The sequence below is a fragment of the Xylocopa sonorina genome, chromosome 8 (assembly GCF_050948175.1).
Source record: "Xylocopa sonorina isolate GNS202 chromosome 8, iyXylSono1_principal, whole genome shotgun sequence".
NCBI lineage: Eukaryota > Metazoa > Arthropoda > Insecta > Hymenoptera > Apidae > Xylocopa > Xylocopa sonorina.
The window spans coordinates 8,457,087-8,482,226 of NC_135200.1; the positions used below are offsets into that span (position 1 = coordinate 8,457,087).

The 25,140-nt window shown below is 46.1% G+C and overlaps 1 protein-coding gene across 1 annotated transcript; it reads left to right on the plus strand.

The window, feature by feature from the left end:
- Positions 1–1,362: 1,362 nt before the first annotated feature.
- LOC143425792 (uncharacterized) lies at positions 1,363–24,876 on the plus strand. The gene is made up of 4 exons (XM_076898791.1): positions 1,363–1,476; positions 18,167–18,240; positions 18,850–23,217; positions 24,199–24,876. Exons 1-4 carry the CDS (start codon positions 1,458–1,460, stop codon positions 24,766–24,768), a joined length of 5,031 nt encoding a protein of 1,676 aa, XP_076754906.1. The 5' UTR covers positions 1,363–1,457; the 3' UTR covers positions 24,769–24,876.
- Positions 24,877–25,140: the final 264 nt, after the last annotated feature.

A 25,140-nucleotide genomic window follows, 5' to 3' on the forward strand; every position in this document is an offset into this window, starting at 1 on the left:
AGAGAAACGAATGGTATCCAGCCTGAAATTAGGGACGAACTTAGGACAGAAGCGCCATGGAAAGGCGGAGAACTAAGGAACTGGATGAACTTAAACTGAGCGCCAAACTTGCGCCATCCTATGAGAAACGAGAACTAGAAATACCTACTACAGCGTGGACGTTAAATTGAAAATAGAGAAGGGAGAGAAACGCGAGCGATTGGAGAACGAGGGAACTGGATGAACTGAAACTGAGCGCCAAACTTGCGCCATCCTATGAGAAACTAGGAACTAGAAATACCTGCTACAGCGTGGACGTTAAATTGAAAATAGAGAAGAGAGAGAAACGCGAGCGATTGGCGAACGAGGGACACTTTGGCGAGAACCGTGCAAAACGGAAAAAGGGGAAGGGAAACGCGCGCGCGCGCGCGCGCGTGGAGAACCGAAGGGACGGACGAGAAGAGAGCGAGAAGGGTGGCGCGGCTGCTGCCTCGTGGTGGGGGTTAATACTTGGAGAGGTGGGGTGGTTGCGAACGAAGTCGAGCTCGATGGAGGGGGTCAGAGGGGGCAGGTGGGAGGGATGATGAGGCCTCTTGCGCGCAGGCTGAGAGAAATTGTCAGAGAAGCACCGTGTCACTTCTACGCGGTGAGTCAGTCCGTCGTGACCTGTTCTCGTGTGGAACTCTGCTGCGCGTTCTCCTCTCGTTTTTACCTTTCTCCTTTCCTCGCACGCTCTCTCTCTCTCTCTCTCGCCCCTCCCTCCCTTATTACTCCTCTCTCTTTCTTTTCCTCCGCTCGTCCACGTAGCCCCCCACCTCGCGAGTCGTTCGACAGTCCACGAGCACGCTCCATCGCGAGCGGTATAATCGGTCCTCGTCTAGCCGTGGTGCGCGATACTCGTCGAGTACCACTCGTCCACCTCCGTCGCGGCCTCCTTTCCAGTCCTCGTCACGTATTCGTTCGCGACCCTTCGACGCGCGTGGATGGTGACACGAGGAGGCGAAGCAACCAGCAGCAGCAGCCCAGTGCGCGCGCTCCTGCGGATTAAAGGGACCACAGAGAGGCACCTGGATGAGACGAGAGGCCAGCGATGGTGGTTAACGACGAGTAGTGGGTGTTTTCACCGGATGGAGGAACGGTACACGACGCGCAGCGACGCAGCATCGGGTGGCTGACACCGCAGCACGCGTCACACGCAGCCTCTTTCCGTTGTGAACGCGAAGGGAAGACTGTTTTCTCAACTGTGTTCCTGATTATTAGTACTTGAACGTACGTTCGCGATCGAGAACGAGAGACACGGGCAGGTGGTGACGATCATTCGAGGGTTCGATCCCAGGTTTATTGGGTATTTCTCGCGTGTGGCCATCGATGGCGGACGAAACCCCTCGTGTTAAGTGCAACGTACCACGTTTGTTTGGATGTTAAGTGCCGGGACCGACCTTGGGACTCGATGAGTCGACCACGACGCTGAGGGAAGCATGGATTACTCGACGAAAGGTACGTCTGTTCTTCTTCCTGTTTCGCGGTCAGGTGACGCCGGCACGGCACCTCGACGATAAGGCCCTTCTTGACCCGATCGATCCCGTTTTGCGCTCTTCTTACACGGTTAATGGAGGCTCACGGGAAGCAGGGCTGTCCGAGAGACACGCAGAGAACTCTCGAAACGATCCGCTGGTTTCGAGGATTCGTGTTCGCCACTGAATTTCTCGGTACGCTGAGTAAACATTGGAAGATTCGGGTGTTGAGGGATGGTACAGATGGAGGATAATTAAATATTGTGATCGATGTGGTAAACATTGTTTTCTCGCGCAGATTTCGCGTGAGTCGATTGTCATTCGAAATCGAGAGGCAGAGTTGACGATCTTGTCTCATTTGTCGTTCGAGATCGTACAAGTTCTTTGAAAATGAATAAGAATTTGAATAACTGACGCTCCAGCGCGTCGTGGAGTTACGATTGGGTCTGTTGAGGAAGTGGAAGGCTCAGAAGCCGCTGATTCCGGAAACGCTCTATTCTTCGCTCGACTTTTCCGCGGGGGAACGCTCGAAGGGGACTAAGAAGAATCGTAGGGGATAGAATCGCGATATTTCTCTCTGACAGACAAATTTGCACGATTTTTCCGCTCTTTTCTCGTTCACTCTCGCGATCGCGCTAACGAGTGGCGTCCATTGTTCCCCTGATCGACCTAACGCGGTGCGTTAGCGCCGATTTATCGGAGGCCTGGGAATATTTCGGCTGAAAGGCAGCAGGATGTGAGGAAACGACCGAAATTCGATGACTAATGAGCAAGTCGAGTGGTGTATAACAAAGAGGAAAGAGGGAGAGGAAGATATTATCGTTCGTGACCGTTCTCTCGCTCCTCTCTCTCTCTCTTCCTCTCTCGTTCTCTCGAGCTATCTCGATTAACACAGAAAATATCGATGCCTATCGGTGTCTCCATTAAGTCCGCGTTGTAATGGGATTTTCGTTTCAAGAACGCGGCGCACGTTCTCCATTGAAATTCGCGTGTCAATGTTACGCGAGGCTCCGTTTCGTACCGCGGTGAAAACGCTGAATAATCATCGTCCCGTTGAATTCTCGCGGCTCTTTCGATTAATTAGGCGCCAGTCGATGCGGAGGCGGAAATTAGAAACCTCTCTCGCGGATCGCGGCTTTAGATTTTCATTTCAGCCTATTCGAACGATGCTCTCTTCGAGACGCGAGACACCAGCTCTTATGAATTCGCTGGGGGTGCAATGGATTTGGTTTTCGAGATCTCGTTTCATTTCGTGTCGCGGTCCAGCGTTTGGTCAGAGTTCATTCTTTCGTGTGAATTTTTCTCTCATCGCGATTATTATTGAAGGTAGTCGAAAAGAATTTGTCGAATGGTTAATTGTAAACGTTACACGGGTTTCTGATAAAACAGAGTAAGATACGCAAGCAGAGAACAGCGTAATCCGAATCTTGCGCGATCTATACTCGAAGATAAGCTCGAGTCTCTGAGCTTAATTATCTAACTCGATCGAGAGCCAGTAAACCGCTAACCTGTTTCTGAAAAAAATTCCTAAAAGGATTACTATCCCTGCGTCTTACGTAATTTCCCGTTGCGACTCTAAAACCTGAGGATATCGAATGGCTATCCACTTGTAGAAAGCAAAATTGTTCAATTCTAACAATCAATACGTTCTCCTTTTACACGAAATCATTTCTAGTTTAGAAAAAAAAATTGTTCAATCTCGAAAACTCGAGGAACAACGCGCAGAATCGAATCACGTTCAAAGTTTCAATTTCAACAGTCTGTAATAATTATAAAATATCAATTCAATCACTTGAAAGCCTTTAATTTCCCGTTGCGACTCTAAAACCTGAGGATATCGAATGGCTATCCACTTGTACAGAGCAAAATTCGATTCTAGCAATCAACACGTTCTCCTGTTACACCAAATCATTTCTGCTTTAGAAAAAAAAAAATTGTTCAATCTCGAAAACTCGAGGAACAACGCGCAGAATCGAATCACGTTCAATGTTTCAATCTTAACTATCTGTAATAATTGTAAAATATAATTTCAATCACTTGAGAACCTTTTAAATTCGACAAACCATCCAATAAACACGCGCAACCGTCCCATCCGCGAAGCTCCTCGAGTTCTCCGTTCTCCAGTGGAACCAACAGCCGCCATGGTTGCTCGCGTCGTCGAAAACGCAGGGAAAAGTTCGCGTCCGCGGTGCGAGAGCTTACGAGATAACGAGATTACGCGGATCGTACGATGACGCAATCGTAGCTCTGGTATCCGAGCAAAACGAGGGAGATAGAGTGAAAGAGAGAGAGAGAGAGAAGGAAGTAACCAACCAACCAACCCAGCCAACCATCCAGTCACTCAATTTCCAGGAAGCACGTATCGATCTTTTTTCCTGTGGATTTTTTCCCTCTTTTTTTCTTGGACGCTGCTCGATACACACGCGATGGGAAGAAAAGGCGCGGACGCGATCTCGCGACGCTGACGTGTCTGAATTCTAATCTACGAGCATCGACGACGATGGTAGGAGGAGGAGGGAGTACAAGGAGGCGGCTCGTCAGTCTAAGTCCACGTAGATAAGGACCTGAAACCTCCTCTTATCGAGGAAATTATCTATCGAGCCGCTTCCGTGAAAGGACTGGCCATCTTCGAGAGGAACTGGATGGAACTGGAGTACCTTGCGGGGGGAGAAAAATACTTATTTAACACCTATACAGAGACACGCTCTTTCATTTTTTCTCTCTTCTTTTTTTTTTATCGTTCCTCCGTTAGATAAGAGGCGACTACGAAGACGCTGGCGTGGATTTCAGCGTGGCAGGAAGCGGAGATTTCGATGTAGCTGTCGGGGAATTACGCGTGCGTTCAGATAGCAGTGTAAATTGGATCGCGCACGGAATTTTTTGGATAATAAATTCGAGCGAATTTGCGAAATTTTGCAGTTAAAAATATTCGTCGCGAAGATAGCGAAGAGTTGCATAATCGTCGATTTTGAATGGGAATTATTTAGTTATTCGGCTCGATATCGCCTGGAAATGGTGTAGCAACGAAGAAATAGGTATTTAAGCGACGTTTATCGCGAACGAAATATACCAGGTGTAATAAAACCGAGCGACGTTCGATTTCTTAGCGGTAAAGATTCTGCAGCGGCGATAGAATCGATAACGGACCTTTGTATTCCCTTAATCTGGCTCGAGTGGCTCAGATAGAGCCGTTGCGCTCGAAATTTGTCCACTCGAGACCAGATAGAGCTACTCGAGCAGACCTCAGCAGACGAAGGTGTAGAAAAAGTGAAGTCAGACGAAAATCGACGAGAGAATTGAAGTGTTCGTGGCGTTCGATTCGTGACGGTGGTCCGTCGAGGGTAACAAGCGAGGAAAGCTCGTTTTCACGGGGTCGAAGGGTCCGTGGAAGTCGAATTAGGGCGTGGCGCGGAAAGTCAACCGCTCCCTTTTCTCACCCTCCAGACGAAACGTTCTAATTAACGTCCGCTTCGATGGTCGTTCGAGAGTGCTGAGCGTTTCGCTCGCTCCTCTCGCATCGAAGTCTCCGACAGTCGCTGTTGGAAATCGAACAGAATTCGTTTCTTTGGGTATTTGCAAAAGTTCATTTTTCTTTTCGTCAACTGATTCATCAAAGGAGAGAACATAGAAACCTATTTTTTTCTCGTAATCTGCGAATTAAATAGAAAATCGAACTAAACCAGATGTGACTCTCTTCAGTGATGAAAAATCGTGGACCTTTGAAATTCGTGTCGAAGTTTATTCGCTAAGGGAACAGCATAGAAGCCTATTTTTTTTCTCATAATCTACGAGTTAAATAGAAAATCCAACTAAACCAGCTATGGCTCTTTGTACTGACAAAATCGATCGTGAAACTTTGAAATTCGTATCGAACGAAGTTTATTCGCTAAGAGAGGAACATAGAAATCTACTAGACCCCATTTTTCTCTCATAATCTAGGCATTAACTAAAAAATCCATACTCCTCGCTGACTAAATTGTAAACCTTCAAAATTCTTATCGAATATCGCTGAATTTGACAAGCGTCGCTCAAGATATCCAATCCACCCCTTAAGGGTAGTAATAAATACACTGTACTCAGTTTTAACGCGATTCTCGCAACTTGTCGACGATATCACAATTACTTTTCTATTTTTCCATATATCTCGTACAAATTATATGATATCTCGTACAAATTGCTATGCAGCGCAGCGTTCCATATCTGAAAAGGTGTTAAACTTGGCGTTATACTTGAAATGTACGGTGGTCCGTGCAACCCTCGAATCGCGATCGACCGATCGGGTCACTTGGCTAATCCCCTTACGGCTCTGCAGTTCTTCCATGAAACGAATCGCGGTTATTGACGAGGGCGCGACTCTAAAGGCATATGCGGAAACACTCGGTTGGGCCACGTATACGAGGGACTGTCCGTTCGATAGTAACGAAGGAGAGAACCGCGACAGAGACAATTTTTCCCTCTTCTCCATCGCGACGCGGATCGATACGAGTGGCGTATTATTGTAGTGCTTGCGCGAGGCTCTTCTTCGTGGGAAGCTGGTTCTCCAATAGGTACGAGGGTTGCTTTTCGATCGACTATTGGATCGCGATTGCTCTTAGTAAGCTTCGTAATTAATAGAAATCATTCAACATTGATTTTTTTCTTTTTTCTTGGACCCTGTTCGATACACGTTGCTCGATGGTTGCTTTTCATCGACTATTGGATCGCGATTGCTCTTAGTAAGCTTCGTAATTAATAGAAATCATTCAACATTGATTTTTTTCTTTTTTCTTGGACCCTGTTCGATACACGTTGCTCGATGGTAGCTTTTCAATCAACTATTGGATCGCGATTGCTCTTAGTAAGCTTCGTAATTAATAGAAATCATTCAACATTGATTTTTTTCCTTTTTCTTGGACCCTGTTCGATACACGTTGCTCGATGGTAGCTTTTCAATCAACTATTGGATCGCGATTGCTCTTAGTAAGCTTCGTAATTAATAGAAATCATTCAACATTGATTTTTTTCTTTTTTCTTGGACCCTGTTCGATACACGTTGCTCGATGGTAGCTTTTCAATCAACTATTGGGTCGCGATTGCTCTTAGTAAGCTTCATAATTAATAGAGATCCTTCAAATTGATTTTTCTCTTTTTTCTTGGACGCTGTTTAAAATACACTGCTCGACTATTGGATCGCGATTGCTCTTAGTAAACTACATAATTAATAGAGATAATTGAAATTGATTTTTTTGTTCTTCGATTAGGCACTGTTTGATACACACTGCTCAACTATCGGATCGCGATTGCTCTTATTAAACTCCATAATTAATAGAGATCATTCGAATTGATTTTCTTGTCACAATTATTATCAATCTCGTTCGCTGATTAAATCAATCGAACCTTCTCGCAGCGGACGAAGAAAGAGAAACGGGGAACGAGTTCGAGCCGTTTGAATTTAACCAGATCGGGAACGTCGATTGCCACGCGAGAAGCGGAGAAATGGCTCGTTAAAGATTACGAAACAGGCATGGCGGACGGGTTCGATCGTTCCGTGGCGATGTCTCGAAACGGAGAAAAGGTGTATCGCGATTCCCGATTCGTTCCGGTTCCGGGGCTGAGAATCGAAGGAAGGGGCAGTCGATTTTCCTCGACACCCGCGCGCCTTTCATTTTTCATCCGCCACACGCCGCGTGCGCTCCTCGTTCCCAAGAAAATCCTCAAAACGTGAGAATCCTGTTTCTTCTCTGCGTTTCAACCGTTCCCATTGCGAACGCAACGCGCGTTTCGTTGCGATCCGCGAGCGTTGCGCTCTCGCGGAAAATCGATCCTGCGGGATTATCGTTCGAGTGGCCACGAGCAGGACGATTCCTTCGTTTGAGATCGTTTCGCAGGATTATCGTGTGATGTTACAGTTTTTTTAATTTTTTTTTATTCGAATATTGATTGGTTTGATGTTATAAATGTGGCCATGTTGGGGATTCTGAACTTGATGTTTGTACTTTTGCGAGATGTGTATTCAGAGAAATTATTTGGTGAAATTTTTGCAATTTTTTGAGAGTTATAGCGATATTAGATCTAATAATTTTAAGTAAATTTTATCGTTACCACTTGGTCTTTTTTCTATCGACTATTTAGTCTGCAATTTAAAATTAATCCTGCGATTTAAAATTCCAACTAGAAGCAACACCTCGGTTATCTCTAAATCCCAAGCATTGAAATATTAAAATAAAATAACAATAAATTTTGTAAATCCCAACTAGAAACACACCTTAGTTATCTCTAAATCCCAAGCATTGAAATATTAAAATAAAATAACAATAAATTTTGTAAATCCCAACTGGAAACAACATCTCGGTTATCTCTGAATCCCAAGCATTGAAATATTAAAATAATATAACAATAAATTTTGTAAATCTCAACTAGAAACAACACCTTGGTTATCTCTGAATCCCAAGCGTTAAAATATTAAAATAAAATAACAATAAATCTTGTAAATCGCAACTAGAGACAACACCTCGGTTATCTCTAAATCCCAAACGTTGAAATATTAGAATAAAAAATAAAATAACAATAAATTTTGTTTTTCTCTGTATTCGAATCGAGAGGGGCGATGAGAGGTATCTCCGTCGAGGAGAGGATGGGACTGGAAAAAACCGCGTTGGGAATAGAAACAAATATAGACGATCCATAGAGCCGTGGTCACTTTTTCCTTTTCCCCAGAGGGGGAGGGGATTGGGAACGACGCTCGATACTGTTTGCTCCCGTGCTCTAGAGGTCATTTCTCGTGTTTACACACCGGCAGATCATCGTTTTCGGAGAAAGCCTGTCGATCGTGCTCTGGCAGAGATAATGGCGTGTTTCGAAATCGTCGAAGACGATTGTCGCGCGTCGCGCGTGGAGCCGCTCGAATGGACGCCACGATTCTTCTCTAATTATTGTAGCTTCAGGCATTCTTCGAATGTTATTCACGTTCTCTTTCTTCGAACGAATTTTTCTGACCTGGAAACCAAGCTTGAATTATTAACACGCGATGGATAATTTTTAATCTTCCTGGTCGATGGATAATCGAGAAAAATCGAACTTTTACTAGCAAAATTTTATAAGCTTCGATTCACAGCGTTATTTCGAATAAATTTCGTTTAAGATCGATCGAAAATAATTGAAACGTCCTCGAAAATTTCGAACTAGAGCTCGCAATTTTCGTGCAATAAAGCAAAATTTTCTAAGCTTCGATCCACAGCGTTATTTTGAATAAATTTCGTTCAAGATTAATCGAAAACCGACTGAAACGTCCTCGAGAGCGTCAAACGATCGCGAGAGATCGCATTTATCGACAGTGATGTTAATTTCGCCAGCTGAGCGATACGAATCTCCCGACGGAGGCTTAAAAAATCTCTCTAATCAGATTTAATTGGAGAAACAGGAACGAACACACGCGTGATAACTGGCGGCACCAGCAGATATCGATCTCGCACTCGTCGCGAAACTAAATCCTCGATCTCTGCTCGAACGAATCGATACACGCGGCGTGATCTACTTTCCTGGAAACTTTGGACCCACCGTCTACGAGAATCTAATCTCGACACACAAACTCTTGGCAGAGACTCTCGCGATTCGTGCTACTATCATTTTATCTCGATGTAAAGGCCTCGAGAGTTGTCCAGTCACATCTGTACAAATCACCTTCCTCATCCGTGGCGCTCTTCAAATTTAATTACAGTTCACGTCGAATGGGTTCTTCCGTTCTACTCGTTCTGGCTATTTAAATTACGTAAGACAATATCTTCTGTTACATCGAACTTCTATTAATTTCGCTGTTCAAATGAAACAACAGAAAAGAAATTAAAATTTGCAAACTTAAGTTTAAGATAAATATCAGCCCTGCCAATTTCACTGTTAAACCAAAAACACCAGAAAAAGAAATTAAAATCGCAAACTTAAGTTAATCTACAAATTTCAGCGTTAATCGAAACGCCAAGAAAGAAATAAAAATAAAAATCGCAAACTTAAGCTTAGAATAAAAATCAACCCTGCGAATTCCACCATTAAACCAGAAACACCACAGAAAACAAATAAAAATCGCGAACTTAAGTTTAAAATACTTACAAAACGAATACTCGAACGCGTGAGAGAATTGAGCGCAGAATCTGAATCGAACACGTGTCTCTCGCGTCCCAACCGCGTCCTTCTCTCTTGGTCCGTCGCGAGCGCACCGGAAATAGTCGAAAAGGGGGAAAAGAGAAGCGAGAGAGAGAGCGTGTGTGTCGCCCAGGACTCGCAGAGAGGGTGGCAAGGGTGTTACGGCTGGGTAAGTCCAAGGTTGTCAGAGCCACGGCTCTCGAAACACGGTAACCGACCGCCATCTTTGCTTCCTCCTGCGTGGTGCTGCGTGGGTGTATCCGAGCGTGGCGAGAGCGGGTCCGAGGGGGGTGCTCCAGAGAGGTGGTTCATAAGAGAGCAACGAGAGCAGAGAAAGAGAGAGAGAGAGAATAAGGGACGACAACTACGACGACGCGACTCGAGGAGAACGCGGGGAGAAGAGCGTTGGGAGATGAGAAGGTGAACTCTCGCGAAGAATGAACGATCCAATGGGAAACTATATGAATATGCACACGTAGAAGGTTACGTCTCGCGTTCTTATTTCGTGGCTGAATTAGAACTACTTGCAGGAATTTTATAAATTATAGTAATCTTTTAACTTTTATTGAGTTCACCTATTTTTAAGTTTCTACTTGTTTGTGATTGAATGGTGTTATACGAGTTGGAGGAACTCTGTGAACCACCATTTTGGTGAACGCTTTAGATTAGTCTAGTTTTTTAACTTTCATTGAGTTCACCTATTTTCGCGTTTCTACTTGTTCATTATAATTAAATCGCGTTACTCGACTTGGAGGAATTCTATAAACCACCATTTTGGCGAACGCTTTAGATTACCCTAGCTTTTTAACTTCCATCGAACTCATCTATCATCGCATTTCTAATCATCGCATACCTAATCTTGGTCCATTTCGATATATCCTCACACTCAACCTTCTTCAACGCACACACAAAGCAAAGACCAACGTACACTCGAAACAGAGTACCATTCAACACAGCTCGAGACCAGAAGACCAAAGATCCTCCAGAAGAACCCAACGAAGAATCTTCAACAAATACACAAATCAAAGAAATCCCTCTGTCGAACCTGAAGACGCGCGATCCAGTCGAATCGATCGCTACTTAATCGAGGAAGGGAGGAAGGAAATCGGAGCAGAGACGTGGCCACGGGAATAGAGAAGGAGAGTAACAAGGGGAGTGGAGGAATGGCACCCAGTCGGTCGAAGAGGGGAGCGACAGGCGCGGAGAGAGACGCGGAGAGGGAGACGAGATAAAAGCTCGGAGAGATGAGAGAGGCGGTCAATACCGTGGCGCGAGCCCCCACCATTGGTTCAGCGCAGCATCCTGCGATTCGTAGGAGGCGCCGGTTGGCGGAAGTGCGCATGTACGCCCTCGACGGGCTCTCAAACTGCTCCCGTTCCCGTTTCCGCGGCGCTCTGCGACACGCTCGAGGCCTTCTCCACGAGGGTGCATTGCGGATACAGGGCGTGGCGGTTTCACCCCTTGCCAAGTGGACCTTAGTGATTCTCTGGAAGAGGGAATCGTATTGGCAGGGCTCGAGAGAATGAACATGGTTCTGGGGATCCAATATGGGCGTCGATTTAATGGAGGATTGTCTCGTCGATCGAATAACTTGCTTTAAACGATCTTAAGAGTGAGAGTCGCGTTTTTTATGATAATTGTGGTCCAGATTGTGAAGGATTGATCTCTTTAAGGGGTAGTAATTTTTGAGGAATGGTTGCGTTTTGGTATTAGGTTCCAGAGATCCAATATGGGCGTTGATTTAATGGAGGATTGTCTCGTGGATCGAATAACTTGCTTTAAACGATCTTAAGAGTGAGAGTCGCGTTTTTGATGATAATTGTGGTCCAAATTGCGTACAATTGATCTCTTTAAGGGGTAGTAATTTTTGAGGAATGATTGCGTTTTGGTATTATTTTTCAGAGATCCAATATGGGCGTTGATTTAATGGAGGATTGTCTCGTGGATCGAATAACTTGCTTTAAACGATCTTAGAAGTGAGAGTCGCGTTTTTTGATGATGATCGTGGTCCAAATTGCGTACAATTGATCTCTTTAAGGGGTAGTAATTTTTGAGGAATGGTTGCGTTTTGGTATTAGGTTCCAGAGATCCAATATGGGCGTTGATTTAATGGAGGATTGTCTCGTGGATCGAATAACTTTCTTTAAACGATCTTAAGAGTGAAAGTCGCGTTTTTGATGCTGTTCGTGGTCCAGATTGCTATGAACTGATCTCTTTGAGGAGTAATGAATGATTTTTGAGAATGAAGTTTTGATTCGTTAGTGCTAAAGGTAGCTATGCTCGATCGTTTTTCGCTGACATCTAGGGTAATTATGACTCTGTGCTGTTTAATATTTAAATTCAAATTCCAACAAGCAGTCGTTCATACTTTTGCGCTCAAATATTTAAATTCAAATTGAATATCAAATTGAATATTTAAATTTAAATTTCAACAAGTCCAAATCTTCATTATCAAATGTCTCGATTCGAATTGAAATTTTAAATGCGAGAAATTATGCAATTAACGATCAAGAGTTCGTTCTTGTATAACGATTTCCAGAAATCGATTACGAGTTTATTTCAACTCGATTTGTGTACGATTACTCGTTCTTTCCGGGGTGTACTCGAGGATAACTCGAATTTCGTGACCGAGCACCGATCATCGGCTGGAATTTTCAACGAAACGTGTCCAAATGTTTTTCATACCGACAGCTTCCAAGAATCGATTCAATAACACCTGAAATTTCTCAATCTTCTCGACGATTTTCTTATACCCTCCTACTCAAATTCACTTTGCACCTCGTCAATCAATGAAAACGAAAATCTTCTTAATTAACACGTTAACGCAAATTTTTCACTCTTCACAATCGCCCTTAGAAACACTTTTCTTTTCTTTCGATCAGTCTATGACTGCGTATAAGATGAAATCGGGTGTAAATCGCACGTTTCGAAGTGAAAATTATCAGAATTGGGCACAGTTTTTTCCAAAAAACTCTCGACGGCTATAGACGTCATTTGCATCTACATACGAAACGTGTTAAATACAAATATAAAAAATAACTTTAATCACTTGTAATCTAAAAATCTATTCGTTAACGCGAAAGAATCGTTTCGAAGAATCGAGTCGAGAATAATCGAATCTCGAGTCGCGGATAAGTTAGCTGGACATAATCGTAGAAGCGTTGTCATCGTTTCCAGCCATGGCGGACGGTTTCTCTGAACACTGCTGAATCAACAATAAGAGCGTAATCGAAGGAATATCGTCGCTCGTCGAGGTACAACGAAGAAGGGACTCGTATCGATCTTCATCGAACCTCGCGTCTCTCTCGAACGTTCCTTTTAACCGCGATCTTTTACCGATTTTCTTCCTTTTCGCCGCTTCGAACCTCGTGTTCGTCTCCACAGAAAATAGAAATAAAATCGTGGAGGGTCGATCGTAGAAAAATAATTTCGTTCGTTCTCGCCACTTTTCCACTGAGAATTAAAATAAAACCATGGGGAATCTATTTTTCAGGGTTGTTTTATTAAAATAAAATTGTGGAGGGTCGATCGTAGAAAAATAATTTCGTTCGTTTCCGCCACTTTTCCACTGAGAATTAAAATAAAACCATGGGGAATCTATTTTCCAGGGTTGTTTCATTAAAATAAAATTGTGGAGGGTCGATCGTCGATCGATCCGTAGATCGCGAAAGTTTCACAGCGTCGTCGTGGGCAGAAAACTAGAAATCGCGTTTTACGTGGTTCACAGAGCCCCGTAACCATTGGTCTCCTGCGATCGGCGATCGTTAGAAATGGAAAGCAGAGCTGGATTTCCACTTGTCACGACGCTGCGCGGATCTGTTCTGAATTTCACCGGAGTCGTCACCCTGCTCTGAACGCATCCTCGATTCCAAGGGCGATCGATGCTCTCGCAATTCGATTTCCACTTTAGTCTTTCGATCTGAACCGAACAGTCTGTGCCAACTGAGTCTTCTTGAGATTCTAAACCTATCTAATTTAATAACGAATACGTTTAATTGAGAAAATTATATTTAAATCGTTTTAAAGTCGTTGTATATATTTTTTAAGCGTTTGTTTGTGTCAGCTGAGTCTTTTTAAGATTCTAAACCTATTTAATTTAATAACGAACACATGTAATTGAAACAATTATATTTAAATCGTTCAAATTAATTATATATATTTTTTTAAGCGTTTGTGAATTTTTAATTCGATTAAATTCTCATCACTCAGTACAATTTTCCGTTAAAATCATCCGTGCGACATAGTTCGCCATTAACTTTCGAATTTTTACAGTCAGCAACCGTGTCGACCGTGTCGTTCGCTCGTGGACTTGAAAAATCGATGATTTAAAAAACTTTTGCAGCGATCGAACTGGGCGAATCAATTGAAACACGTGAATCTCGCGTGGATCGAGGTTTAAAGTTACGCTCGAGCCGATCGTTCGATAATTCCAAAGCCTCGATTAGCGCGTCGAGCGATTTTTACGCGTTTCTATCGAGCACTTGCCGTCACTCGTTTACGAGAGCGGCTGCGAACGATATCGAAGCTCGATTACGAGCGTCGCGATCGCTCGGATGCGAGTTGACAATCAACTCGAGCGCGCCAGCTTTTCCGCGTGCGGCGTTTGAAAAATGAACGCTTCTCGAAATCCAGATAAGTTGTTGGTCAACCGCCAGCGCGCAGATAACTGCGTTTCTTATCCATCGGTTAGATAAATGTTTATTTACCGTTGCGAGATTAGCAGATGGGAAAGTTTTGCGAGCCTCCTCGATGTCCCCTCTCACGAGCGTTCTGGATCTAGCGTCCACGGATACACCGCGAATTTTTCGAAATCGAACCGTAGAAACCGATCTTTTCAAGAAAATCGCTACATTTCGTTGATATATATTTTTTGTGAATTTTTATCTCGCGTTCGAGTAATTTGAAATTAGCAGAAGATCGTTCTGTGATCGCCAAGTCGAAATTCGTTCATTCATATTTTCACGCTCAATACCTTCTCAAGAGAGATTCGAATTTAAATACCTCAGCAAGTATAATTGTTCTCTTGTTCGAATTCAGATATAAATGTTCCATGCATAGGATAATTCGATGATCTTCACTTAAAACAGGTGCTGCGATTCAAATTCAAATATAAATGTCCCACGCGTTGAATAATTCGATAATCTCTACTCAGAACAGGTGTTTCAATCGAAATTCAATTTTTCAATAACCATAAAAAATCGTCACATTGAGAATAGAATTAAAAACACAAATTCGACAGTAAAATGGCTCTGGAACTCGCAAGGATCGGTGTTCGAAATGGTACCACCTTCGATCCAAATTCAGTTTCTCAACAACCATCAGAAATCATCAATAAAAAATGCAGATTTGTCAGTAAAATGGCTCTGAAATTCGCAAGGATCGGTGTTTGAAACGCTACCACCTTCGATCCAAATTCAATTTTTCAACAACCATCAGAAATCGTCAATTAAAAATGCAGATTCGCCAGTAAAATGGCTCTGGAACTCGCAAGGATCGGTGTTCGAAACGCTACCACCTTCGATCCAAATTCAGTTTCTCAACAACCATCAGAAATCGTAAATTAAAAACACAAATTCGACAGTAAAATGGCTCTGGAACTCGCAAGGATCGGTGTTCGAAACGGTACCACCTTCGATCCAAATTCAATTTTTCAACAACCATCAGAAATCGTCAATAAAAAATGCAGATTCGACAGTAAAATGGCTCTGAAACTCGCAAGAATCGGTGTTCGAAACGGTACCAAGAACGAAGAGAGCACGAAGCTGAAATCAGTGGCCGTTAACCTTCGCCGGACACCGTTCCAGCTGGTTCCCCCTCGATCCTATCAAAGCATCGTTAAATAGACGCCACGTGACTGGTTGGTATCGCGTGGCGCAAGGGAACGAGTCGAGGAGGTCGTCGCGGTCGCGTCCGTAAATCGCTCGTGTCGAATTTATTCGCGCTAAACGCGGACGCAGACCGCAACCCAAGTCCCGGAGTTAAACGGCCGAAAAAAAACCCGTTCTCGTCCGCGTGATTTACGCGCGCGAGAATCGACTCACCTGACCGGCGACGTGCCACGCGCGTCCAACCGGCTTCGAACGCCGCACTTGTTCCTACCCGATTTTCGTTTCTGGTTAGCCTACAATTTTCCAGAGAATCGACCTTCCCGTTGCGATAAGTGTTGGCTACCATTTTTATCTCAACAGTTTTCCCTCGACGATTTTCGTTTGCCACGATTTTCATTTCTAATTATCCTCCCGTTTTGCTCGAGACCCTCCTATCGCAAAAAAGAGTGCCGCGTGTCCAGAGGAAAATGCCATTTTTATCTCAACATTTTTCGTTGAAATTCTTGTTCCTCCCTGCTGCCTTCGAGGTCCCTGGATATCCTCCCATTTTGCTGGAGACCCTCCTATTGCAAAAAAGAGTGCAACGTGGCTAAAAGAAAATGGTCTAGTCGCAAGTATCAGTTGCCATTTTTATCTCAACATTTTTCGTTGAAATTCTTGTTCCTCCTCGATGCCTTCATGATCCCTCGACGATTTTCGTTTCTGATTAGCCTCCAATTCTGCTTGAGAATAGATCCTCTTGCCATAAGTATCAGCGATGATTTTTATTTCTAATTATCCTCGAATTTTGCTTAGAAATTGACCTTATTACAGAAGAGAATGCAACGTGGCAGAGAGGGATGATCTAGTCATAAATATCAGGTACCATTTTTATCTCAACATTTTTCGTCGAAATCCTGGCAATATTCACTTGGTGCAGACTTTCTGCAACAGAACGTGTATAAAGTAACGAATGTCTGCTATCTTTTGTTACTTTTTAATCACCAAATGTCCAATTTGATATTTCTTTAGCTGCCAATGGAAGCTTCTCATTTTCTTCTCCACGATCTGAAGTCATCATAATCAATCACTTAACGTGTACCTCGATCGATCCAAATTCTAGCATCCCTCATATCCAACTTCTCTCATATTAATTTCACCATCTGAAAATGACGAGAACTGTTTCTTAAGCACAATTACACTGATTACGTGACCACGATACAGAAGAGAAAAACTGTGACGAGAGGACGCGTTCCTCCGCGAGTGATCAGCTGGAGGAACGATCTTTGAGGCTAACTCGAGGCAGCAGATCGTCGATAACAGGGCGAGATGTTTTGTCTGCTTCCTGCTGGCCGCTCGATAATGCGGATCGACGCTGTACGACACTGTCAATACCGTTTAATCTCTGGCTTCTTGTCGGATGAAAAGAACGCTTCGACGCAGATAAAACGGAACGAGCGAGATCACGTACGTCTTCTGTCGTCGCCACGATCCTCTTTCAGTCCTCAACGACGCCCCTCCATCGTGTTTTCTTCGTCCATCGATGCATCGCGGAGGAATTTTTCATTTTCTTCTCTTCTGCCCTTGCAATTGAGTCACTGGTCCTCGATCTCCCACTCGAAATCTAGTTTTTACGATTCTACGATTAGCGTTCGTTTTGACATTCCACGAACTTTGAAATAATTTTCTGAAAGAGAAACGAAATGATAAATGTTTTAAAAATATTGAAGAAATATGAGTACATTTAGTTTTACGAAGAATTGCGCGAAATTTTACAGTGTTTTTAGTCGATTTAAGATTCGATTCAAAGATGACTCGAAGTTTTTTGAAAAATTGGGTATTAAAAAATTGTCGAGCACTCAAATTGAATTCTATTCTGCACTCTTCGTTAACCTTTCCTATTAATCTATTGAATGAACCTTAAATTTCTTAAGAAAGAATTCACAAGAATTATGAAACTCGAGAGAAGAGAAATTTGCTTAAAATTAGAAGAAAATTTATTTTCCTTTTTAAAAAATTACCAAACACCCGACTCAAATTCTACAGAGTATAATTCAACCACAAATCTCTCTTAGAACGGACTTAATAATTATCGAAAAATCTTGACGAAAGAGAAAGCAACGAAACAATATTCGTCGCCTGGTCGTTATCAGCTGGTCGTATTTTCGTAAGAAAATTGGTGGCAACGGTGCTCCAGCCGCGTCTAGCAGCCTCTAGGATCGTCGAGAGCTGGTAAATAAGGACGAATGCGGTTCTCGGCGCTGATAAAAGTGTCATTGTCTTAGCTACGAGGCGTTCTTTTGCGGTCGTCTATATCAGCTTCCGGAAGAGCGGCACGGTCCGCGCGGATTTCTGCGACACGATCCTATCACGTGGCGGTCGGTCGTTACAATTAAAAAAATTTACAAACAATACGCCATTATCGATCCGAGTGAAATCGACCAGCAGTCGAGGAACGCTTCCCAGTGTGTTTCTTCGACGCTCTTTTCCAACCGCGATGATAAATGCGCTCGCCAACTCTGGTTCGAGCAAACGAACGCGTGGTTAAAAAAGAAGGAGCGAGTTCTCTCTTTCGTGTCTTAAACGTGGACAATTTGCAGTATGGTCTATTATTCTTCTTATCCCTTGCTAGAAAGAACGATCGTTTTCATATGTATTTTATATTTTAATATTTAAGAGATATTATGTATTCTTTTTTTTTTTAATATGGAAGGTGTTGATTTGTAATGTTTGTTTTCTGTTTGGTTACAGTTACTGTTAAAAGTGGCCCCGATCAGGGACACGAGAACGAAGCGCAAGCTGATGCTGCATCCTCGCCATCGAGCGTAAGTTTAATGTCAAGGAGTCTTCGACCATCTAACTCCCTTACTAAAACTTCCAACTAATCTCCATCCAAATTACCAACATACCTCATCCTTTCTATCGTTCACAAAGTGTCTACAACCATATGACCCCTTACTAAAACTTCCAATGAGTGGTTCAATAAATTCAAGATCGAACTGTAACCTCCACCCAAATCACCAACCTTCTTCACCCTTTCTATCGTTCACAAGGTGTCTACAACCATCTAACCCTTTACTAAAACTTCCAATGAGTGGTCCAATAACCTCAAGATCGAACTCTAATCACCATCCAGATCACCAACATTCCTCACCCTTTCTATCGTTCACAAAATGTCTGCAACCATCTAACTCCCTTATTAAAACTTCCAACTACTGCTCCACTAAACTCAAGATCGAACTCCAAATTACCAACCTTCCTCATCCTCTCTATCGTTCACAGAGGGTTTACAACCATCTAAGTCCCTTGTTAAAATTTCCAACTAATGCTCCAATAAACTCAAGATCGAACTCTAACCTTCCAACGCTCCTCCCTCTCTCAATCATGTAAAATAAAAATCCTCAGACCATAATCGTGCTTGTTTCTTTTACCAGGTCGAATTGCCAGAAAGCGCGCACCCCTGTCCAGCCTGCCCAACAGTGTTGTCCACCTCGAGGGAGCTGACGAACCACCTGCGCGGGCACAACTCGCCCCGCAGCACCGACTGCAGCGGCGAGGATGAGTACTGTTGCGGCGTCTGCAACAAGGTGCTCAGCTCGTCGAGTTCCCTGGACAGGCACCGGCTGGTGCACTCTGGCGAGCGCCCGTTCAAGTGCAAATACTGCGACATGGCGTTCACCACCAACGGGAACATGAACAGGCACCTAAGAACGGCGCACAGCGGCGCGTCGCCGCACAGCTGCACCGACTCGGAGGGCAGCAGCGACTCCGAGAAGCTGTCCTCGAAACGGCGCCACCTCGAGGAGTACAACAACAACGAAGTGACCAAGAGAAAGTCGCCAGACTACATCGAGAGACGCGACGAGAAATCGCCGTTGTTGCCCGCGAAGAGGAAGTGCCCTAACTACCTGAGCGACAACGAGGGCCAGAAGAGGCACAAGATACTGCTGAACAACTCGAGGACGGAGATGAAGTCGCGACCAGAGGATAATCAGAACGTTTACAATTGCCCTGTGTGCGGTAGACAAGACTTCGCGACCACTGCGTTGTTGGAGTCGCATCTAGAGCGGTGCCATCCGGAATTCCCGGCGAAATGCGTGCCCTGCGACCTCTCGTTCAAGAACCACAGGGTGCTGAACCTGCATCGGTTCATGATCCACTTCGCGGAGCACTCTATCGGGAATCCAGCGAGGAACTTGAGGAATTCAGTGGTGGGCTTCGATGATCTGACCTTCGTCGACTTCTCGTCGGATAAGTTCCCAGCGATAGCGAGGGCTGTCTGCGAGCAGTCGCTGCATCGACCAGCCTCAGGCGAGGTCGCCAAGTTCCAGTGCTCCAAATGTCTGCGAGCGTTCCCGTGCAGATCCGCGTTGGACGCTCACGAGATCGACTGCGGGACGACGAACGCGCACGCGAGGTCGATGGACGACAGCCAGTCGAGGAGGGACGACTTCTTCGCTGGGCTCGACCTTCAGAACAAGGCCGCGTTGACAGAGGCGAAGGAGGGCAAGGACTTAGCCGATATTCAGAGCATCATATCCGTCACTTCTGGCCCGATCTTGCAGAATTTCCCGCGATCAGACGCCAGCACACCCGAGAACAACATCAAATTCAATCCAAGCGTCGGTTCGTCAGGTTCCTCGGGCACCTTCTCCTCGGAGTACCACGAGGAGGAGGCTCAAGACGCGTTCGCAGCCGAGTTCAGGAAGATGAAACTGAAAGGCGAGTTCCCCTGCAGACTCTGCTCGGCTATATTCCCAAACCTGAGGGCTCTGAAGGGTCACAACAGGGCGCACATGGGCGTAGGGTCGGGCATGCCGTTCCCCTGCAACATGTGCTCGTACACCAGCACCGACAAGGCCACTCTGATCAGGCATCTGCGGTCCCACAACGGCGACAGACCGTACGAGTGCTCCCTCTGCAACTACGCGTTCACCACCAAGGCGAACTGCGAGCGCCACGTGAGGAACCGCCACGGGAAGCTGACCAGGGAGGACATCAAGAGCGTTCTGATCTACCATCCGAACGAGGACTCGACGAACGAGAACGTGGAGCGCAGCTCGCCCAGAGTGGCCAAGGACGACGTGAGGAAGAGCCTGATCTATCCGTTGGAGCGCGACGGTCTTCAGCATCAGGCGCAGATGCACTATCCGTCCGTGCCAATGGAAGTGAGAGGCGAGATCAGGATAATCGAGGAGGCGAAGCTGCACAACTCGGCGATCGCGATGCACGACGCGTTCTCGAAGCCTGGCCAGCCGATGGAGCTCACCCAGCGGATCGTCGACGACGGTAAACCCGGTCAGGATGTGAAGTCGGACTATTCGAAGCTGGACGACGACCTCGAGTCGAGGTCGTCGGAGGGCAGCGTATCTCTAGTCAGTGATACCAAATCAGATTCGCACCAAAGAATACAAGCTAGTCCGATGAACTTGAAGAAGGGTCTGAACGTGTCCGAGAGCACAGGCGAGGACGGCCCGTTGGACCTCTCGATGGACGTGCTGGACCTGTCGAAGAAGTCGAGGGAGAAGGAGGAGAACGAGTTCCTCGCGTCTCACGAGCAGTTTGGAAAGAAGGACCTGTACAGCGCCAGTCAGCTGTGCCAGCTGACGGAGGCGTTGCTGAAGGCTGGCCAGGGCACCTCTCAACCTACCTCCTTGGAAGCTCTCTACGCGAACGCCATCTACAGGAACTTCAACGCGTTCCCTGCTGGCGTAGGCGCCGGGATCTTGCCGCCGTATATGTTTAACCCTCACGTGTTCGGTCAGGACTTCTCGATGAAGGAGAGAGTGCGAAAAGAGTTGGTCAGGGGTCTGCAGTTGACCAGCGGCGGCACTTTGGTGGAGCCGCCGATAGGCGCCGCGGGATTCACTCCTTTCTCGCAGAGCAGAGAGCTGAACGCTCAGTCAGTGACGGACCAGACAGACTACGCGAAGCTGATGTCCTCGAAGATGGTGAACAAGGGCCTCTCGAGCCGCGACAAACCGGACAGCTTGCCGTCCTCGAATTCCGTGAAGATGGTCATCAAGAACGGAGTGCTGATGCCTAAACAGAAGCAACGTCGTTACAGAACCGAGAGACCGTTCACGTGCGAGCACTGCTCGGCTAGATTCACCTTGAGGAGCAACATGGAGAGACACATAAAGCAGCAGCATCCGCAGTATTGGAGCTCGAAACCCAGGGGCGGCCACTCGACCAGAGGCAGACCACCCTCGAGCCATCCGACGTTGCTGCAGAACCTTGGACAGCCCGCCTCGCAGCAGGTCGCGCAGTCGTACACGAGTATACTGCCGAAAGTCGAGCCAGTGGCGAGCACGGAGTTCCCAAAGCACCCGATCTCGGACCAGGTGAAGTACGCGATCCTGGCGCAGCAGCTGAAGGCCAACAAAGTGGAAGAGAATGATTCTGAAGAGGAGCTAGTGATAGACGAGGATCCGCAGGAGAAGGACAACCAGGAATCTCAGGATCAGAAGGAGAAGAGCCTGTTGAGGGGTCAGTTGGAGGGTACTGAATCTGTTAAAGAGGCTGCAGTGTCGTTGGAAGAGCCGATGGAGTCGACGAGAGACGTCTCGGAGGAGACCAACGCAGAGTTCGCAAAAAACGAGGAGCCAGTTGTCGCTGGAACGGAGACGCCGATCGACGATGAGAAACACGTCGAGACGGAGAACTCGAGCGAGGAGAAGATCCTGAACAGAGCGATCAAGACAGAGGAGGTGGAGGTGAAGAACGAGAAGATGGAAGACGGCGCAACCGATCTGGCGAGCGTGTCCGAGTTACTGGACAACGCGTCGCAGCAGTATCAGCAGTTTCAGCCACAGTATCTGAGCGACGAGGAGGGCCTGGTGGCGTCCCACAGCGACTGCAACAACTCTGGCAGCGACGAGAAGTCCGACTCCGTGAACTCGTTAAACTCTGTCAGCGCCTCGTCGAAGAAGAAGAAGAAAAAGAAGAAGAAGAAGAAGAAGAAGTCCGCTTACTCGATGGCGCCGAACCGCGTCATCTGTCCGTACTGTGAGCGACCGTTTCCTTGGACCTCGTCGCTCAGGAGACACATCCTCACGCACACCGGCCAGAAACCGTACCAGTGTATCCATTGCTCGTTGCTGTTCACCACCAAGTCGAACTGCGACCGCCACTTGCTGAGGAAGCACAAGGCGAACCCCAACAAGATGCGTCGCGTGAGAAACTCCTCGTCGCCTGACTCTCAGGCGGTGATCAACAACAACAACTCGTTCTCCATGAGGAACGTGCCAGAGAGGCCGTACAAGTGCAACAAATGCCCCAGCTCGACCTTCTCCACGCTGGGCAATCTGAAGAAGCATCATTCCACTAAACACGCCAGGAAGATCAAGTCGAGGTCAGACACACCGTCCAGCGAGCCTCAGAACAGCCCACGAGAGTGCTCGAAACAGAACAACGAACAAAGCGACTACGACAGCCAGTCTTCGAGCGTGTCCGAAGGCATGGAGACCTCCTCGTTGCCAGGGATCCCGAAGTCGACCGCGAACACGTCGCCGTCCACCAACGACACGGCCAGGTCGAGGAGGCCGTCCCCTAGGTCGTCGCCTGGGCCCAGCGACGTGCCCTTCAAGTGCCACCTGTGCGACTGCGGGTTCGCGGAGCGCCAGGATTGCCTGGAACACATCAAAGTCAACCACAAGAAGTCCTACGAGATGCTGGTGGCGAAGGGAGCGTTGGACATGGACATCGACACGGTGGAGGATCAGCAACAACTGCCGCCGCAGCAGCACGCCAGCGACGGAGAGGAGAAACGGGGACGTTTCCCGGATTATAGCAACAGAAAGGTACCCAGAGAATGCTACTCTGTCGCAATAGGAGCACTGTGATGTCATTTGCGCCGCGTGACACGTTACAGTATTTATTATTTGTAAATGATACGAAAATATAATTTCACGCCTCGCAATTGACAGCATATTGCTTATTCTCTGACAAATTTTTGTTGTCTGGATGTATATTTCGATGGTTTTATTGTAATTTGTTTTATATCCCCCGGTTTAGAGGTGTGAGAGAGAAGGATATATAAGAAAACTATAAGTAAGAGTGAGATAGTTGCTAGAGGCCTTGCTGTAGAACCCATGTCGCCATCTCTGTAAAAAGTGCTCAAACTGGTCGCTCAGCATTATCAACAGCGAAGTGAACTACTGAAGCACTGACGCCATCTCTTAGAAAAGTGCTGAAACTAGTGGGTAATTAGTTTCACTATTTTCTCCAGAGATGGCGCTAGTAGTTCTTGAGTAGTTCACTTCGCTGTCGATAACGCTGAGCGACCAGTTTGAGCACTTTTTACAGAGATAGCGCCAGGGGTTCCTCAGCAGGGTGGGTATCAACTGTCTCACTCTTTCTTGTAGCTTTCTTATATATCTTTCTCTCTCTTACCTCTAAAGCGAGAGATATAATTTATCCGAGTCTTTCTGTTCAATGAAAATTAAGAAATTCCTTTACTTAATCATTTCATAACAAATTATTACAATAAATTACAATAATTCCATTGAAATATGCATCCCAACAACGCAACTTTGTCAGTGATATCACTACGTCCGCACTCGCCTGGTGTGATGGCACGCCATAACAGCGTGTTAAATGTTCATTCAGGACTTTTTTTAAGCAATGACGTAGGACAAGACTTGTTAACGGGAAATCTGTATTTCCCACGGTTCATTCACGCTGCGCATCGCATCACCAAATCTATTTCAAGCGGTGTTCTGTACCAGAATGAACGATTAGCCAAGCCTTCGAGCAGCAACTAAAACAGCCGACATTTCCAGGTGGTCTGCGCCTTTTGCATGAGGCGGTTCTGGTCCGCGGAGGATCTCCGTCGCCACATGAGGACCCACACCGGGGAACGGCCATTCTCCTGCGACATTTGCTGCAGAAGGTTCACGTTGAAGCACAGCATGCTGCGGCACAGGAAGAAGCACGAGTCGATCGATTCCACGATGTACGTCGGCACCAGCGGCGACGAGGAGAACTCACCCGCGCAGCCACCTACGATCACGCCACGAAGCCAGCAGCAACCGCCTGTTCTGGTGGCGGCCAACAGCGGGAATCCTCGCATCCAGGATAGAATCTCTTTGCCAACCGTCGCTCCAGTCGCGACGGGCGATGCAGCGCCAAGTGGACTGATGAGATTCAACCCGTACGAGAAGTTGACCACTCTGACGGGGAAATTGGCCAGTATCCCACAGAACGTGAATCCAGAGGCGAGCGAGAGCGCGGACAATGATTTGATCTCCAATCTCCTGGGGATTAGAGACAAGAGCTTCATCGATCGTGTTCTCCAGGCATCCGCGGACGACGCCGCGAAACTGCTTGGGGTAAAACACAGTCACGAATGAAGTAGGATTCACCTGTTGTTTTTCCAGTCGGACGTATCACGATCGTGCCTTTGGTTCCTCCCCTCGTTCTTCGACTTGGACGACGTCTACTGGGAAAATCGAGCAGCGCCTGCTAACTTACATAAGCATGTTCCCATCGATAGATCGACTGGCCCTTTTATCAGTTCTCTCATTCGCCTCGATTCACCATTTCGAGGCACTCCCACGCCTAAATAATATCCGTGGATCCCTGACTCTCTGATTTGAGTATGTGATTAACAATAAATAGAAGTACATACCATATGGTTAACTTAATTCATTGTGTAAAACGTACCTTTGGGCTGAAACCCCACAGTGGTCCACCTCGACGCTACCAGGGGGAAGTTGAGAACT

What these genes read in the sequence shown, in the direction of transcription:
- LOC143425792 (XM_076898791.1), top strand. An exon ending in CTGCATCCTCGCCATCGAGC is followed by an intron (nt 18,241 to 18,849) that starts GTAAGTTTAATG and finishes TTCTTTTACCAG; the next exon opens with GTCGAATTGCCAGAAAGCGC. An exon ending in CGGATTATAGCAACAGAAAG is followed by an intron (nt 23,218 to 24,198) that starts GTACCCAGAGAA and finishes CGACATTTCCAG; the next exon opens with GTGGTCTGCGCCTTTTGCAT.